The sequence below is a fragment of the Mastigoproctus giganteus genome, chromosome 6, assembly GCF_048544385.1.
Source record: "Mastigoproctus giganteus isolate SK-2022 chromosome 6, ASM4854438v1, whole genome shotgun sequence".
NCBI lineage: Eukaryota > Metazoa > Arthropoda > Arachnida > Uropygi > Thelyphonidae > Mastigoproctus > Mastigoproctus giganteus.
The window spans coordinates 214,013,775-214,030,978 of NC_143580.1; the positions used below are offsets into that span (position 1 = coordinate 214,013,775).

The window sequence follows — 17,204 nt, forward strand, 5'->3', positions numbered from 1 at the left end:
GGAAGGAGCAGCAGTGCGTAGCACACGCTTCTTGATTAGACCGGGGTTCGAGCCCGTCACCACCAAATACGGAGGATGCGGAAAGGTCATTCAGGGAATGACCACCGCATATCCCGGAGCAATATGGCCTTAGTTGCTAATGCTCCTAAAAACCAAATAACAACATAACAACAACAACAAAAGATACATTTAATATCATCGTCATCCATTTTCAATCCACTGCAGGATGAAGGCCTCTCCAGCAATTTTCCAGTTCCTTCTGTTTTGTGCAATAGCCATCCATTTACTAACAAACTCATGAATTTCATCTGTCCATCTCTGTCATTGTCTTCCAAGTTTTCTTCTAGCTCCTCTTAGATACCATTCTGTTATTTTCTTAGTCCATCTGTAATCATGCTTTCGAGCTACGTGTCCTGCCCAGCTGGCAGATATGTAAATGCCTGATGACAATAAACAAATTTTTGATATCTATTTTTGTCTTCAGTCGTCAGATTAAGTATATGAATACCACAGAATATTACTACTAGAATAGCTCTTGAAACTGAAAAATATATAGATTTTATAGCTCTCTATATGTTATTTGGTTTTCCTATTATAGAGGGATTTAATCGTGTGTTTCCCATGGAAAAATTGGGTGCTTTCAGTCCAGAAGAAGTGCGGTTAATGCTTTGTGGTGATCAAAGTCCAACCTGGACAAGGGATGATATATTAGCTTACACAGAACCAAAATTAGGTTATACAAAGGACAGGTAAGTGTTTAATTTTAACTCTCCCATACTGAGGCAAAAAATTTTATTCAGTGCTTCTAGTGACATAAAATGCTGCATATCTAATTTATTTTAAAATGGAATGAAAATTAAAATGAATAAGATCCACTCTGGGAAAAGTGCACACCTTTTGCTTGGGATCTTCAATTTTTGAGATATTAAAAGTGTAAAAAGTTAATATAGCAGCATTTGTAATTCTGTTCATTAATTATTATTCATGAGACTTAAATAATAGTTAAAAACGCTTATTTTATTCATTTATCCTTAGGTGTTGATTTTGTCTTCCTACAACTTTTTTTTTTTTTTTTTTTGGAAAACCCCAAACACGAGAGGTAACAGAACCTATAGTACTCAGTACCATGCTTGGGTTGGAGGTTGAGAAGATATTTGTTGACATTAGACTTGAACCTCTGTAGACTGTAATTTTCAGGAAATACATATGAAGAAAGGTTGTTCCAGGCAGTTCAATGAATAAACGAGGAACGTGAAAAGTTGGTTCTGTGAGTTTGAAGTTGGACAGTAAATGGATGTTGGCTGGTGGCGGCATGTGTTTGGACTGTTTTGAAAGAGAGCAGGAATTATAGAAGCCAATTCAGAAGAACAGTGCCCATGGAAGTATCTATATAAAAGGCATGCAGCAGAAACAGTACATCTATGAGACAGCAAGTGGAGAGACTATGTTAGAGATGAGTCATTAATAAATCTAACTGTCCTCTTCTGAATAGAATCTAGAAGCCTGAGAGTTTTTGGGGCACCACCCCAGATGTGAGAACAATATTCCATGGTAGGGCGGATTTGCGATTTGTACAGAGTAAACAGCTGTTTGGAAGAAAAGTAACGCCGAGAGCAAAAGAGAAAACCAAGTTTTTTAGATGCAGAGGAAGCAATATTTGTAATGTGATTGTGCCAAAGAGATTAGAAGTCAGGGTAATCACCAAAGGAGATATCAACTTGCCTACAAATCAGAGTGTCACCAAAAATAAGCATAGGAGCAGAAGAATCCTTTTTGCGAGATATAAGACAAGACTGAGTTTTAGAAGGACTGAAATCAACTAAGTTGTCTTTGCCCCACTGGAGAATTACTGGAGATCAGCATTAAAGGAATTGGTAGCTGATATTCGAGAAGTTGAAGCTGATTGAGCAGGGCAGGGTTTCTCAAAATGCAAAGTGGAATGCAATGTGCTATCATTGGTAAAACTATGGAAAGGATTTCCAGTTAATGGAAGAAGGTCATTAATATATAAGAGGAAAAGAGTAGGGGAAAGAACTGAACCTTGGGGGACACCGGCATTAGTGCAGAAGTTAGAAGACAGAGAGCCATCTACCATCACCCTCAGTGAGTGATCAGAGAGAAAACGGGATAACCAAATACAGAAAACAGTTGGCAAACCATAGGATGGAAGCTTGTTTAGAAGACCTTTATGCCAAATACAATCAAAAGCCTTTGAGATGTCAAGGGCAATTGCTTGTGTTTCACCGAACTTCTCCATTGAATTTGTCCATAAATGGGTAACATAAGCCAGAATATCACCAGTGGATCAACACTCACGGAATCCATACTGGCGATCGTTGATCAGACAGAAGGTTTCTAGGTAGTTTAAGCGTTGGTGGTTAATTGATTTCTCATTACTTTAGAAAGAGTAGAAGTAATTGGATGGGAGGAAATTGTAACCCTTTTTAGGAATTGGCTGGATATGAGCAAATTTCCAAGCAGAAGGAAAAACACCTTTGGAATAAAAAAGTGAAAAAAGGCGGCAAAGAACAGAAGAAGTTCAGGAGCACAGGTTTTGAGAACAAGTGGAGAAATACCATCACAACCTGGAGCTTTCTTAGCATCAAGATTCGTCAAAATCCTTCTGACATCCTTTTGACAGAAGACCACAGGAGGCATTGAATGGAGTGTGTTGGGAATGGTGGGAGGTGTTTTACCAATATCATTAATACATGAGTTGGAAGAAAAATGGGATGCTAACAGGTCAGCTTTATCCTTGGCTGAAGTGACAACAGAACTATCTGGTTTTGACAGAGGTGGGAGCAGAGATGGGCAAAAGTTGTGGCCAATAGCTTTGGCAAGAAACCAGAATGCTCCGCTACCATTACGGCAAGAAGCAAGTTTTCTACTCTTAGCCTGTTTGAAACTTTCTGATTCCCACACCCTTTATACCATTTACATCGCCCAGTAGATACATTGTGTCACAAAGTATTCACACACACACACACACACACACACACACACACACACACACACACACACACACACACACACACACACACACACACACACCTACCTCTGATATTTTTGTCGTGCAGAAATAACAATCATCAGTATGGTTGTGTGGTTCTTGCCACACCACAAAAACAGCAAAAGGCATATTTTTAATTTTCCCAGTTAGCCATATCCTCAGATTTTTGGTGCAGATAATACAACACATATGGGATTCTCAGTTTTGTCCTGATCACCAATCTTGCAACCAAAGTACAAAGAATAAGCATGTTTAGTAATACTGTAGATTTTCTTACTCTGAGTTTTGTTGTAAACTATACACACACACACACACACACAGAGGCGCTTCTGTAGCCAGGTGGGAAGGAGCAGCAGTGCGTAGCACACGCTTCTTGATTAGACCGGAGTTCGAGCCCGTCACCACCAAATACGGAGAATGCGGAAAGGTCAGGGAATGACCACCGCATATCCTGGAGCAATATGGCCTTAGTTGCTAATGCTCCTAAAAAAACCAAATAACACACATCAAAAAGGCGCATTTAGGGCTAGAGCCTCAAGCTGCGAACAAATTTAGACTATGTATATAAAGTGCTTAGCATCATAATACACAGCCATTTCTGAATAAACAGAAAATTTTTAAGGTGGCATCGTTTTAGGTTATATCTCATATTGTGAATACCTTCACAACGAGTTGCCATGATATTGCACTACTTCGAATAAGTAACGCTTCACCTAAGGAGAAGACTAGTGTTACTTATTCTCAGATAGGTACCACCACCCAGACAGCACTGTTTCAGGGCTATTTGGCCCTTCGTCAGTGAGTGGGTAGGTACCCAAGTGATGCAATGATGGCAAAAACAGTTATGAAGTATAACTCCACAATATGAGAGATGCCTGATGGTGTATGATGTATTTAGACTAAGGCGCATTTAGGGCTAGAGCCTCAAGCTGCGAACAAATTTAGACTATGTATATAAAGTGCTTAGCATCATAATACACAGCCATTTCTGAATAAACAGAAAATTTTTAAGGTGGCATCGTTTTAGGTTATATCTCATATTGTGAATACCTTCACAACGAGTTGCCATGATATTGCACTACTTCGAATAAGTAACGCTTCACCTAAGGAGAAGACTAGTGTTACTTATTCTCAGATAGGTACCACCACCCAGACAGCACTGTTTCAGGGCTATTTGGCCCTTCGTCAGTGAGTGGATAGGTACCCAAGTGATGCAATGATGGCAAAAACAGTTATGAAGTATAACTCCACAATATGAGAGATGCCTGATGGTGTATGATGTATTTAGACTAAGGCGCATTTAGGGCTAGAGCCTCAAGCTGCGAACAAATTTAGACTATGTATATAAAGTGCTTAGCATCATAATACACAGCCATTTCTGAATAAACAGAAAATTTTTAAGGTGGCATCGTTTTAGGTTATATCTCATATTGTGAATACCTTCACAACGAGTTGCCATGATATTGCACTACTTCGAATAAGTAACGCTTCACCTAAGGAGAAGACTAGTGTTACTTATTCTCAGATAGGTACCACCACCCAGACAGCACTGTTTCAGGGCTATTTGGCCCTTCGTCAGTGAGTGGGTAGGTACCCAAGTGATGCAATGATGGCAAAAACAGTTATGAAGTATAACTCCACAATATGAGAGATGCCTGATGGTGTATGATGTATTTAGACTAAGGCGCATTTAGGGCTAGAGCCTCAAGCTGCGAACAAATTTAGACTATGTATATAAAGTGCTTAGCATCATAATACACAGCCATTTCTGAATAAACAGAAAATTTTTAAGGTTTTCTGTTTATTCAGAAATGGCTGTGTATTATGATGCTAAGCACTTTATATACATAGTCTAAATTTGTTCGCAGCTTGAGGCTCTAGCCCTAAATGCGCCTTAGTCTAAATACATCATACACCATCAGGCATCTCTCATATTGTGGAGTTATACTTCATAACTGTTTTTGCCATCATTGCATCACTTGGGTACCTACCCACTCACTGACGAAGGGCCAAATAGCCCTGAAACAGTGCTGTCTGGGTGGTGGTACCTATCTGAGAATAAGTAACACTAGTCTTCTCCTTAGGTGAAGCGTTACTTATTCGAAGTAGTGCAATATCATGGCAACTCGTTGTGAAGGTATTCACAATATGAGATATAACCTAAAACGATGCCACCTTAAAAATTTTCTGTTTATTCAGAAATGGCTGTGTATTATGATGCTAAGCACTTTATATACATAGTCACACATCAAAAATTATCAGGACAGGTCAGATACTTCCTTTGCTTTTATTTAAACATTTTAACAATACATTGCTAAGAAAAACACAGAAGAAACAAAGAGCATGCAGTCAATACACGGATAAACTGTATTTGTACTCACTGCACCTGTCACCAACAAGACAGAACTTTGACTCTGCAATCCATAGTTAACCTCCAAGAACGATGACAATACAGCATCTTATTGGTGAAGATTCAATATTACTGAATTTTTCAACTTCCTAAAGTGAGTTGGAGTATTTCATCAATTGTGAATCAGATTTTGCTGAGATAAAGCGATATTAAGAGATATAATAATTTTCTATGATAAATGAGTAGGCACATTATAGCCAAGTAGCTTATACACCATTAAATCCTTAAAACACAACTGTCCTTCCATTACTGAAAGAGAGATGGGGGGCAGACAATATTGCTCATGTTAATCCTCCCCAACATTACTGCCATCTATGAGCATGCGCATATATTATTATTTGCAGATAGTACAACACATAAATGTCATATCTACTTCCTTGAATTAGTAAGATCTATATATCGCGGGTAAATACAAATCTGTATATGTATACATATACAGACATGATGTGAAATTAAAAATTGTTTTCAAAATCTACACATAAAAATCAACTGTCAGCAACTGATTGCGGAGGTGGGAAAAATAATGGAAACACCTGTAATAAGAATTACAGATATGGTGTTAGGCCACCCTTTTCTTTTAAAACAGCTTGTATTCTATGTGGAATAAATTCAAATAAATATTGAGTTGTCTTAAGAGGGATATTAGACCATTCTTCATGTAGGAACATTTCAAGCTCCTTGAGTGATGAAGGTGAAATCTGTATGCCTACAGCGACTCAATAATGTTTAAGTCTGGTGATTGCAGGCCATGCTAACTTCAAGCCAAGGTTAGACACATCTGGCTGTGTGGGTATAGGAGCATTATCAATTTGACACATTAGTGGGAAACAATGTTTGCATCATGAGATGAACCTGAACACTCAGAATATCAAGTAATCATTGGCAGTAATTGCCTGTTTGGGGTTGATGATAGGACCTAAAGAATACCAAGATATTGCTGCCCAAACCATTGCTGATCCTCCTGATGGTTGGCACAAGACAGTGGGGATGATGCACTTCCTTTGGCATTTGGCAAAAGTAATTCTCCCTAGTATTGACTAAAGTGTGACTGATGTGATTTGTATGAAAATATGTTTTTTTCACAATCAAGTGTTCGTTTTTGTGCTCCTTTCACTACTGCATCCACTTTCTAGAATTACCATCAGTAATGATGAGTGGCTTGGCAGTATAAACTCTCCATAAATTTCAACCTTATGGAGTTCTGCCAAACCAGTTTTGCTAAAAACTGGGTTACTGGGACACATTAAGTTCCGCAGTTATTTTTGAGGCAGTAGTTTTATAATTTTGGGCTACAGTCCTTTTCACTGTCCACTGGTCTCTCAATCAGCTTTGATTTTATGCCACAGTTTCTCCTAGAATTTTGTTTTTCCATACATGATGAATGTAGACATCACTTACAATACAGTTGCTCTGGATATATTAAAAAAATCAGCAGTTTTAGTCACCGATGCCCCTGCAACGTGCACCAACAATTTGACTTCTTTAGAATTCAAATGGGTTGATCATTTTCTTTGTGTACTTTTTTTTTTTTTATCATCTCTAAATGAACATTAGCTTTTATCATCTTTCCTTCACAGTACTACCTGCAAGAAAGTAAAAAAAAAAAAAAAAAAAAATCACTACATTTTCATAAATACATCATACAGCCATTACAAAAACTACTACTTTCATCTCGGGTGTTTCCATTATTTTTTTCCACCCCTTATATATTAGCAGTGGTAAAAATCATATTGGGAAGCTACAGCAAAATATCCCATAGTGATAATATAGTTTACACCTTTTTTCTTTTCTTTTTTTTTTTTGGCAGAATGCCCATCAAAGGCATGGCCATTATCTGTATTTATACAGGGTGTCTCAAAAATATTGGTACAAACGTTTAGGGGAGGTAGGTAACATCTAAAGGAATGTGAATTGCATAGGAATCCATAACCGGAAACGTCACCGTAAGTCAGTACACAGCGCTGTTCAACAGTTTGTGAGAGGGAAAATTTCTGGTTTACTCATTCAAGCAGTAGTCGCCGCACAAAGAGCATGCATCGATATACGAACTGTGAGCTGGCAGACCTGCACCTAGTGTATGAATTAGCAGCAAGAGGGCCCACACGGTGTGTGCCCCATGCGGCACAACATCGCTTCGCAATAAATGTGTGGGCAGGTATGGTCGGTGACTGCTTAGTCGGCCCATACCTGTTACCATCCTGCTTGAACTCCGCTAAATATCGGATCTTTCTTGGACTCCGCTAAATATCGGATCTTTCTTGAACAGGTTCCACCAGGGTTACTTGATGATGTTCCAGCAAATGTGAGATGCAACATTTGGTTTCAACATGACGGGGCACCTGCCCATTATGGAAGGTGTGTTCATGACCATTTGAACAGGCGTCGATGGATTGGCCGTGGGAGGCCCTCAAATCTATCGTGTATGAATCGCCTGTGGAGAAGGAAATAGATCTCATGGCGAGACTCGTCTGCACAGCTGCTACTGTCAAAGAAACTCCAGGTGTGTTCGACCGAGTCCGCCAATCCATGCTGCATCAGTGTCACGCATGCATCGCATCTCATGGTGGAACCTTCAAGCATCTGTTGTAACATCATGTAACATTTATGCATCCATCTCGTACTCCATTGAATATTGTGTCAAATAAATGTTTGCCACTAATTACTGTCTTGTGTCATTTCTGCTTCTTGTACCTCTGCTACTACTTTCCCGTGACGTTTTCGGTTATGGGTTCCTATGCGATTCACATTCCTTTAGATGTTACCTACCTCCTCTAAACATTTGTACCAATATTTTTGAGACACCCTGTATACAGTACAAAGTAAATGTATACAGATCATGCTGCTTTATGGTCACTATTGGTAAATTATTGGAGCACTCTGAAGCAGGCATAAGGGTTCAGGATCCTCAAGCAGCTTCAAGGTGAGTTGTATGATTTCCATAGTTGCCACTAACAATAATCAGTGTTTGCTGTCAAAACACTGTATAACCTTTCTGCAGTTATGCATTTTGCTACCAGCAGCTCCCTGCAATGTTAAGGTTTGCAAATTCAGAAAAGGCTAAACCTCGGTGTTGGATTTATAAAGTTCTTCTGCTCCAAGGTCACAGATGAAGGTATTAAGTCATACGATGGTTGAAGTTCTCTGGAATTCAGTTCCAAAAATTGAATCAAGTAATAAATAGAGGTGGAGAATGTATTGCAAAGATATATTGGGTGTAAAAAGAATGACTTTTTTTTTTTTAATTGATATATTTTTTTTAAATTCCAATATAATTTTTATAATAATTTTGCTCCATTGTTCAAAATAGGAAAAAATAATATTTAAAAGCACTTATGTATAAAGTAATTTTTAAAATACTGCAAGCTAATTCCCATGGTGCCATACATTTTTCACAGACTCACTTGTGAGAGTTAATCAAACTAATGATGGATATTTAAAGAATGTGTGCAGCATAATCCTTTTTGTAAATATATTTCAAGAAAGGCATTTTACATGTTTTGCCGGCAAATAAATAACTAAAATGAGAACTCAGAACTATGTAGATAAACATGAATAGGGTTTTTTTTTTTTTTTTTATGTGAAATTAGGCCATTACATATAAGGAATTTGGGGAGTGGGAATTGGCTAGATTTTTCAGGCAAATATTACAAGATATACAAAACTTTACTTAAAATAAAGCTCTTACACCACGAATTTAATTCTGTTATGTTAATAGGGAGAAGGGGAGGGGAACAAGGATGACAATTTATGTAACGTATAAAACAAATTTGTGTCAGATTTTCAAAATTTACAGAGATTATGTTTGAATAACATCTGTCACATGGGAATATAGACAAACAGTTCTCAGAAGCAAGTGCCCTTCCAAAAATTTCTTTATGTGCCTGGAATAAGGTGCCTGTTTTACAAGTAATTTATAAAGTTGATCTTGCTATCCTTTCAACTTCTCCCTTCTAAGGATTAATGCAGCTGTTGCGGCACCCCAGTTGTAACGAACTCAGTGGAAGGATGTGTTACAGGTGACCAACTTTCTTTTTAAATTTCTGGAAGAAGTTTTGAATGTTTTTGAATTCTTCTTCAACATTACCAATATTCCATCCTTTCTTAATACCTATTGTATATATATTTTTAATTAAATATTTTAAAATGCTGTATTTTATTTTTTAAAATAAATTAAGGCATAGTGAACAGTGAGATAAGTTGAACATGTATGAGATTAACCCAGATACAGGAACTCCCCTACTTGCATAATACTAGACTTACACAAATTTGACTTTGCATAAGTTTTTGCCGGCTGGGAAACGTATTTTGCATCTGTAGGGATGAATGGAGGTATCGTAATGTGAACCCAATAACGCTTTTTTTTTTTTTTTTTTTTTTTTTTTTGTAATTCATTCCAGGTCCTTGGAAGTTGAAAATTTCACTATATTACCAATTTTATCTCTCTAAAAGGTCATGTTTATAATGGAAATCGTACTACACTTTCTTCGTTATCATATGTTCCCTTTATAAGAATCAATTTTGAACACCTTTGTGATATTTCTCTAAAACACTTTTCTGTTAGTGCATCTAATTATAAATGGGTAGTAAACTCAATCTTATTGCATTTGCGATAATACCAATAACTGCAATTGTGTAGGTTTTTACGCTATTATGGTGAAATGTGTTCCCCTTCACTGAAATCTTCAATCATATAAAAAAACAAATTTTCAGAAACTTCTTCATTCCTATTTACATATTACAATGATGAAGGGACCAACAGAAAGTGCAAGTGCTGGCAGTGCCAGGAAACAAAACAAAATTGATTTAGAAATGAGATGAAAATGATTAAGAAGTACGAAGCAGGACAAAGTTTGTCATCTATTGCAAGAGAATTAGGTCTCGCTGCTTCAACAGTGAATACTATTTTAAAGGACTGTGTGTATAAAAGAACATGTCAAAGGATCAACACGCTTAAGATCCAACAGTGATCACAAAACAGCATTCAAGTGCTATATCGAAGCTGGAACAGCTATTAATAATATGGATGGAAAATCAGATTCGGAAGCAAGTGCCCCTGAGTCCATTCAAGCAAAAGCAAGGAATATTTATGAAGATATTAAGTATAAGTATTGCAAACCCCAAGCCAAGTTCGTGGCAAGCAACGGGTGGTTTAATAGGTTCCAGCATCATGCTGGTTTCCAAAACATTAAAGTATGCAGTGAAATTGCCAATGCCGATTCTGCAGCTGCAGAGAAATTTTGTGATGTGTTGGAAAAAATTATTGATGAAGGCGGCTATTCAATGCAGTAAATTTTTAACATTGACAAGACTGCTCTGTAGCGCATTATAGCCTTAGTCGCTGATGCGCCAATAAAACTAAACTAAACTGCTCTGTATTGGAAAAAAATGCCGCATCGAACATACATTGCCAAAGAGGAAAAGACAATGCCAGGTTTTAAGGCTTCAAAAGATACGGCCATGCTCTTGCTTGGGGCTAAAGCAGCAGGAGATTATAGGTTAATACCACTGCCTTCCCATGCATTTCCGATCGAACCAGAGAACATGAATAACAATATCTCTCTTTGAGGATTGGTTTAAATGCCGCTTCATTCCCAAGGTTGAAAAATATTGTAAAGGCAGCGACGTTCCTTTCAAGATTTTGCTTCTATTAAATAATGCTCCTGGAAATCCTACATTTAGATGATTTCAATTCGAATGCGAGAGTCATATTTCTACCAACAAACATGACTTCCACCCATCCAACATCCAACCTATGGATTAGGGTGTTATTTCAAATTTAAAAGCATACTATTTTACACACAACATTTGCTCAGGCATTGTCTGGAGTAGACGGTTAGAAAAATTTTACATTAAGAGACTTTTGGAAATCTTATCATATTTACCATGCCATATTAAACATTAATAAGGCCTGGGTGGAAATTGCTAAAAGTTGTTTAAATGGTGCATAGAAAAAATATGCCCACGGCACGTAAAAGGCTTTGAAGGGTTGAAAAAGACGAATCATATGAGGAGGTTACAGATAAGATTGTAAAGGTTGGAGGTTGTTACCGAAGACATGGAGGAGTTAATAGAGGAAGAAGAGAAGGAATTATCTAATGAAGAACTTATTGACTTTCAGGCAGCGATAGTGAAAGAAGAAAATGCTGCTGAAGCTCAAGATGAACCAAATGAGGAGCTGAGACACTTCATCACCAGAGAGATGGCAGTGGCATTTCGTGAAATTGCATCAGCAATGGCGAGGTTTGAGAAGATGGATCCTGACAGCGAACAATTCTTAAAAGTTAACAGAGGGGTGAATGATATGCTTGCTTGCTACAAAGAAATCTACGATGAAAAGAAAAAAACCACCATCCAGTTCATCCATTAATATGTTCTTTCGTAAGGTTGAGCAGCCAACCCCTTCTAAATCTCCTCAGCCCTCAACCTCAGCAGCGGTTTACTTATCACTGAAGATGTCAATTCTGGCAACAGTGCTCGATGGGTAAAACTTACTGACATTATGCCTGTCTCCTCTCTTTTTTTGTAATTTTATAATTTTTTAATTTTTTAAATTGCACGCTTTTGTAATTTTTCCTACACATGAGATAAATTGAATAAATACAATAAATAATTCTATTAACATGTCCGTCGAACATTTTTTTTTGATTCAATCAATTCAGCCAGCACAGTTGTGAGTGCTGCAGAAGCATGGGGGAAATTCCGACTTACGTAGAGTTCTGCAAAACGCAACCCTTACATTAATCGGGGAGTGGCTGTACTGTGCAACTGGTTCCTGCTTAATATTGCTTAATCCATTAGAAGTTGTATATTTTTTTATCATAACATTGCATCCTTCATTATTATGCCCAACTTCGACTACTGAGTCTCGAAGAAAAAATTCTGTACCAGGTACATAATGTGTCCTGCCACTAGCATATTTAATGTGTTTTACATTTAAGTCATCGGCAGGCATTAAAAACGTTTTTATTTTATTAATAATATCGGTTACTGAAAATATTGGTCTGTGATGACTAAAGTAGGATATATAATTTTTACATTGAAGAGATTTTAGTTCATGACTAAATACACCATCTATAGTTGTTCCATTATGTGTAGTATTTATCGAAAGATCTGATGATATGTTTTCATAAATGTGTAGAACTCTTTTCCAGCCTCAGAGTTTAATTGTAAAGAAAAAAATTACATTCAATCTGAAAACACCAGGTGAGTTGAAACCAGATGCATTTTCGTATTGACGCATTTCCCAGTTTCTGAAAGTTTTTTTGTATCTTAAAACCTTAATATTTCTGTTTCTAAATTCCTTAGCTTTCAATTGATATGCTATATGTCCACATTATCCCGTTTATTATATGAGAAAATTTCCTTGATCACATGTTCATATTTTCCATTATCCTGGAAAAACTACTGCAATTTTCAGCGGTTTGAAAGTTTTTCCTCTAGTATAGAGCTAAGATGAAGCTCTGTGCAAAATATCATTAAATTGGTCCAGTAGAAGATAAATTATTGTTGCCCATCATACAAATATGATTGCAACAATACAAGTTACAATAATTCGCTTCTGGCAGAAGCTGAAGATGATGTCACTTCTGTAATTCTTTTCGTATGATTGTTTTTCGTTACAAAATTTTTGGAATGATAGTAAAAACGTTTTTAACGTCAAAACTTTTGAGCCGCAGGTTTTGAGATTTGTGATGTAAGCAAAAAGAAAAACTGCTATTTTGTTCAGTAAGGAAATGCACCACTGCTATATGTGGCTGTATTAAGTGCATGTTTATTCATCATTTCGGTTACACAAATCTGATCAGTTCATGCCCAATTTCAAGTTGGAGACTTTTTTTGAACAAGTTTCCTATTCAAATAAATTCCATTTGTAATGAGAATTACTGGCCGCTGTTCATCTTCAATTGAGTATTAGGCATTTAAGGCACTGGCCAATAGTGATCTACTAGACTTTGTTCATATTGAAAAACTTTGCTTTCTAATTTTTTTTTTTTTTTTTTTTTTTAAATCCTGTATATACAGTAATTTATATATTTGATGCCTCTACTTTTCATATTCCATAGTAACTAGAAGAAAGTATAAACTTATTGTTAGCTGGTTATACAAATGATAAAGGGATCTGTAACATGAATTATCAAATCCATTTCTGCATTGCACAGTTTTTATATAATTTTTTTTAACTGTATATTGTCAAATATTGTCCATACCAAATTGGACGTAATCAAGATAATTAGTCTTACCAATCAACACGCTGTCTGCATAAGTGGGTCTACTCCTCATTGCTCTTACTTTCTAGTTTCACTATACTGCCCACCAACATTCGACATTACACTTCATCTTGCCTATCTCAGTCAAGTTATTTCTTTGGTAGGTACTGCCAAACTCATAATGTCAGACGTTAATGCCAAATCCATTCTATGGCACTCCGACCATACTGATAACAGGGGTTCACTCATAGAAGACTTTCTCCTTTCAGATGAGCTGACGGTTCTAAATAAACCCGGCTCACCTTATACCTTCAGCTCTCTAAATGGCGAATCAAATATATGCATCACTGCTACTTCTTACACAGTTTCTTCAAACATCGACTGGACAGTAAATACTAACATTTGCTCAAGTGACCATCGTGTGATCACCTTCTCTGTGACTTGCTCTGCACAATCATATAATCCTCCACTACAGGATCTTCTTTTCTTTGTGATGCATCATGTGGAACCGGTTTAATGACTCAATCAACACCGATCTCCCAATTGAAACCATAAACTTCATCCATCACTTTACAGCTTCTGAATTAGCTTCCTATGTTAGTGATGCTCTCCGCCATGCCTGTTATAAAGCAGCCAAAAAGAAAATTCAGCCTTCCCACCCCACTCCATGGTGGAACCGAGAACTTACTTTGCTTCATCAGCAAGTGCATTGGGCTAGGCGTACCTACCAACGACATCATGGGAGCTGGCCACCTCCTGGCTTCGAAAGTCTTAAAACAGACTATCGGGTTCTCAAAAGACAATACGTGAAAACCATCACCACCTGTAAGGCACCTCCGTAGCCAGGTGGGCAGGAGCAGCAGTGCGTAGCACACGCTTCTTGATTAGACCGGGGTTCGAGCCCGTGGCTACCAAATACGGAGGATGCGGAAAGGTCAGGGAATGACCACCGCATATCCCCGGAGCAATATGGCCTTAGTTGCTAATGCTCCTAAAAACCAAATAACTAACCACCTGTAAAATGAAATCTTTGCAGAACTTGGTTACTTCTACTGGCAATCGGGACCAATGGGGCCTTATTGCCCTACCAGGAACTAATCCTATTCCCCTGCTGTTTATTGGTCGGTACCCGCAAACAGCACCGAAACACTCACCTGGAAGGACACCATCAACGCTATCTTGGACAATCTGCTTCCTTCTGATTGCCCAGGGGATGACTTGACTACTCATCAACAAATAAGACAGCTCAATAACTCCTACACTACTACTTCTGAATCTCAGCCATTTATGCAGCTGGAGGTGGACACAGCTGTCCTAAAAATTAACAACTCTGGTTGTCCAGGCCTCGACCTTCACGAGGGCATCTTTATCAAACAATTCCACAAGCTACGTCCAACGGTTCTTCCGACTCTATTCAACAAATGTCTGAATGAAAGCACTTTCCCTGTTATCTGGAAGACAGCTCTTAAACTAATTCCTAAACCTTCAAACACCCCGAGTGGCAAGTCCTTCCGTCCTATTGCTCTGTTATTGCATTTGGCCAAAACACTTGAAAGATTGATTGCTATAAGACTCGCTTCTCTTTTCACTAACACCTCTCTTGTATCAGATGATTAATATGGTTTCCAAACTGGACGAGGAACTGAAGAAGCAGTCATTGAATTCCTTTCTCAAGTTAACTCTGCAAGCTCTAAATACGTTCTTGCTATTTTTGTTGATTTCTCTGCGGTGTTTGATCTGTTATGGTGGTCTAGTTTGTTTGCTTGCTTACGTGCTGCCGATTGTCCTCTTCCTCTCTATAACCTTTTAAGAAGTTATTTTGAAAATCGTAGTTTCTGTTATTTCTGGATCTAACTCTGTCTCCCGGTCTGTCACTAGGGGGCTCTGTTCCTGGACCACTCGTCTGGAATATCGTTCTTGACGAATGGCTCCTTAAAACTATTCCTTATACTTCCAAATTGGCTTATGCAGATGATCTCACCCTACTGATCCAGGGCAATTCCCGTGCCTCTCTTGAAAATACTGCCAATTTAGTCATGTCGGATCTCTCTCAATGGTCCACCATAAATAAATGGATATATAAATTATCCATATCCTCCATGAAAACTAAAATGATGCTGGTTAAGGGTTCGCTTAATATTTCACAGCCACCTGGTATAAAAACTTCAAAACAAATCACTTTACGTGGTTTCTTCTATAAAATTTCTTGGTCTGATCATTGATAGTAAACTTACGTTTACTAAACACTTGGAAGATCTCTCAGAGAAAGTCAAAAAACTTACCTTCTCACTTCTGCGTCTCTCTAAACAATCTTGGGGACTTAATTCTCACTCTCTACAGTTATATTACAAAGCTGTGTTTCTACCAATTTGTTCCTATGGAGCGGCCGCCTGATTCTGGCATGTTAAGAAGGTTTCAGTACAGACTAAACTTCATAGCATTCAACGTAAAATGCTTTTAGCAATGTGCAGGGCCTGTAGGGCTGTGTCTACTCCTGCTTTGCAGGTCCTTAACAGCTGTCTGCCCCCTCGATCTCTTTCTTCTGTACCGAGGCCTGTGCTTCTACATTAGGCACGCTGTCCCTGTTACCTTCCTTGGTATTACTATCAGTGTCATTGTGGATCCTAAGGCAGAGCAAAGACACTGTTGGAATATTTTGATGCAGAGTTGACAAGATAGATGGTCCACCACCTCTAAGGGTCTTGTTACTTTAAAGTTCATCCCTAACGCCACCTTTGCCACGTTAGAGTCCACTCAGAAATGGTTTCACCCTGGTCTGTACACTCTCTACTTACTCTCTGGTCATGGCTCCCTTACTGCCAAACTAGCAACTTTCAACCTTGCTGTTCTTGTGGCACCGCAGAAGACTGGGAACATATTTTATACCACTGCCATCAATACCTAGATCTTCGACAGAACCTTCTTCCCTCCGGTCTCTGCAAGAAAAAGCACGACTCTGCAAGTCGTGCTTTTGATCACCGGAGATGCCTTCTCACTCAACTACGGAATACCTCCTAGCTTTCCTAGTGGAGACTCCTGCTGGCACTGGCCTTTGGCCAGTGCAAGATCAGATATATATATATATTTTTTTTTTTTTCACTATTTATTTACTTATTTATTTTGGCTGGTACCCTGGGTTTGGGCTGCCTGAGGGATGGGATTTTATTATTTAGTTTTCATTATTTACTTACATTTTTTTTTTTTTTTTTTTTTTTAATTTTTGTTTTATTTTTTATATATGTATATATATACTTTTTTTTTTTCTTTCTTTTTTTTGCTCTGATATTAGGGCAGTAAGAGCTGGTAAACCAGAGGGTTCGGAGGGCGGCCGTGTTACATGTGTAGTTTTGGCCTTCCTCCCCGTGGTGTAGACGGACACTGGGCAGGCTTTCCAGGTGATCGTCTGCCTGATGACAAAACGGCCAGAAACAACAACAACACATACGCACACACTGCACTAACATAATATTACACACATTTCTGGCCTTTTACAGTGCTTTCTGTAGTCATCAGAGTGTAAAGGCGGAGATGAACTGACATTCAGGTGCCGTCCTACATAAGATACTATACATACATA

General features: G+C 38.0%; 1 protein-coding gene across 8 annotated transcripts in view; it reads left to right on the forward strand.

The window, feature by feature from the left end:
• The window catches only part of Ufd4 (ubiquitin fusion-degradation 4-like), a 729,475-nt gene that overhangs the window by 704,550 nt on the left and 7,721 nt on the right, over positions 1 to 17,204 (forward strand). For all 8 annotated transcript variants that reach the window (XM_090376711.1, XM_090376719.1, XM_090376714.1 and 5 more), the window contains one exon: positions 599 to 749. In XM_090376711.1, coding sequence (XP_090232837.1) covers positions 599 to 749 — 151 coding nt within the window. The remainder of the gene's footprint in view (positions 1 to 598; positions 750 to 17,204) is intronic.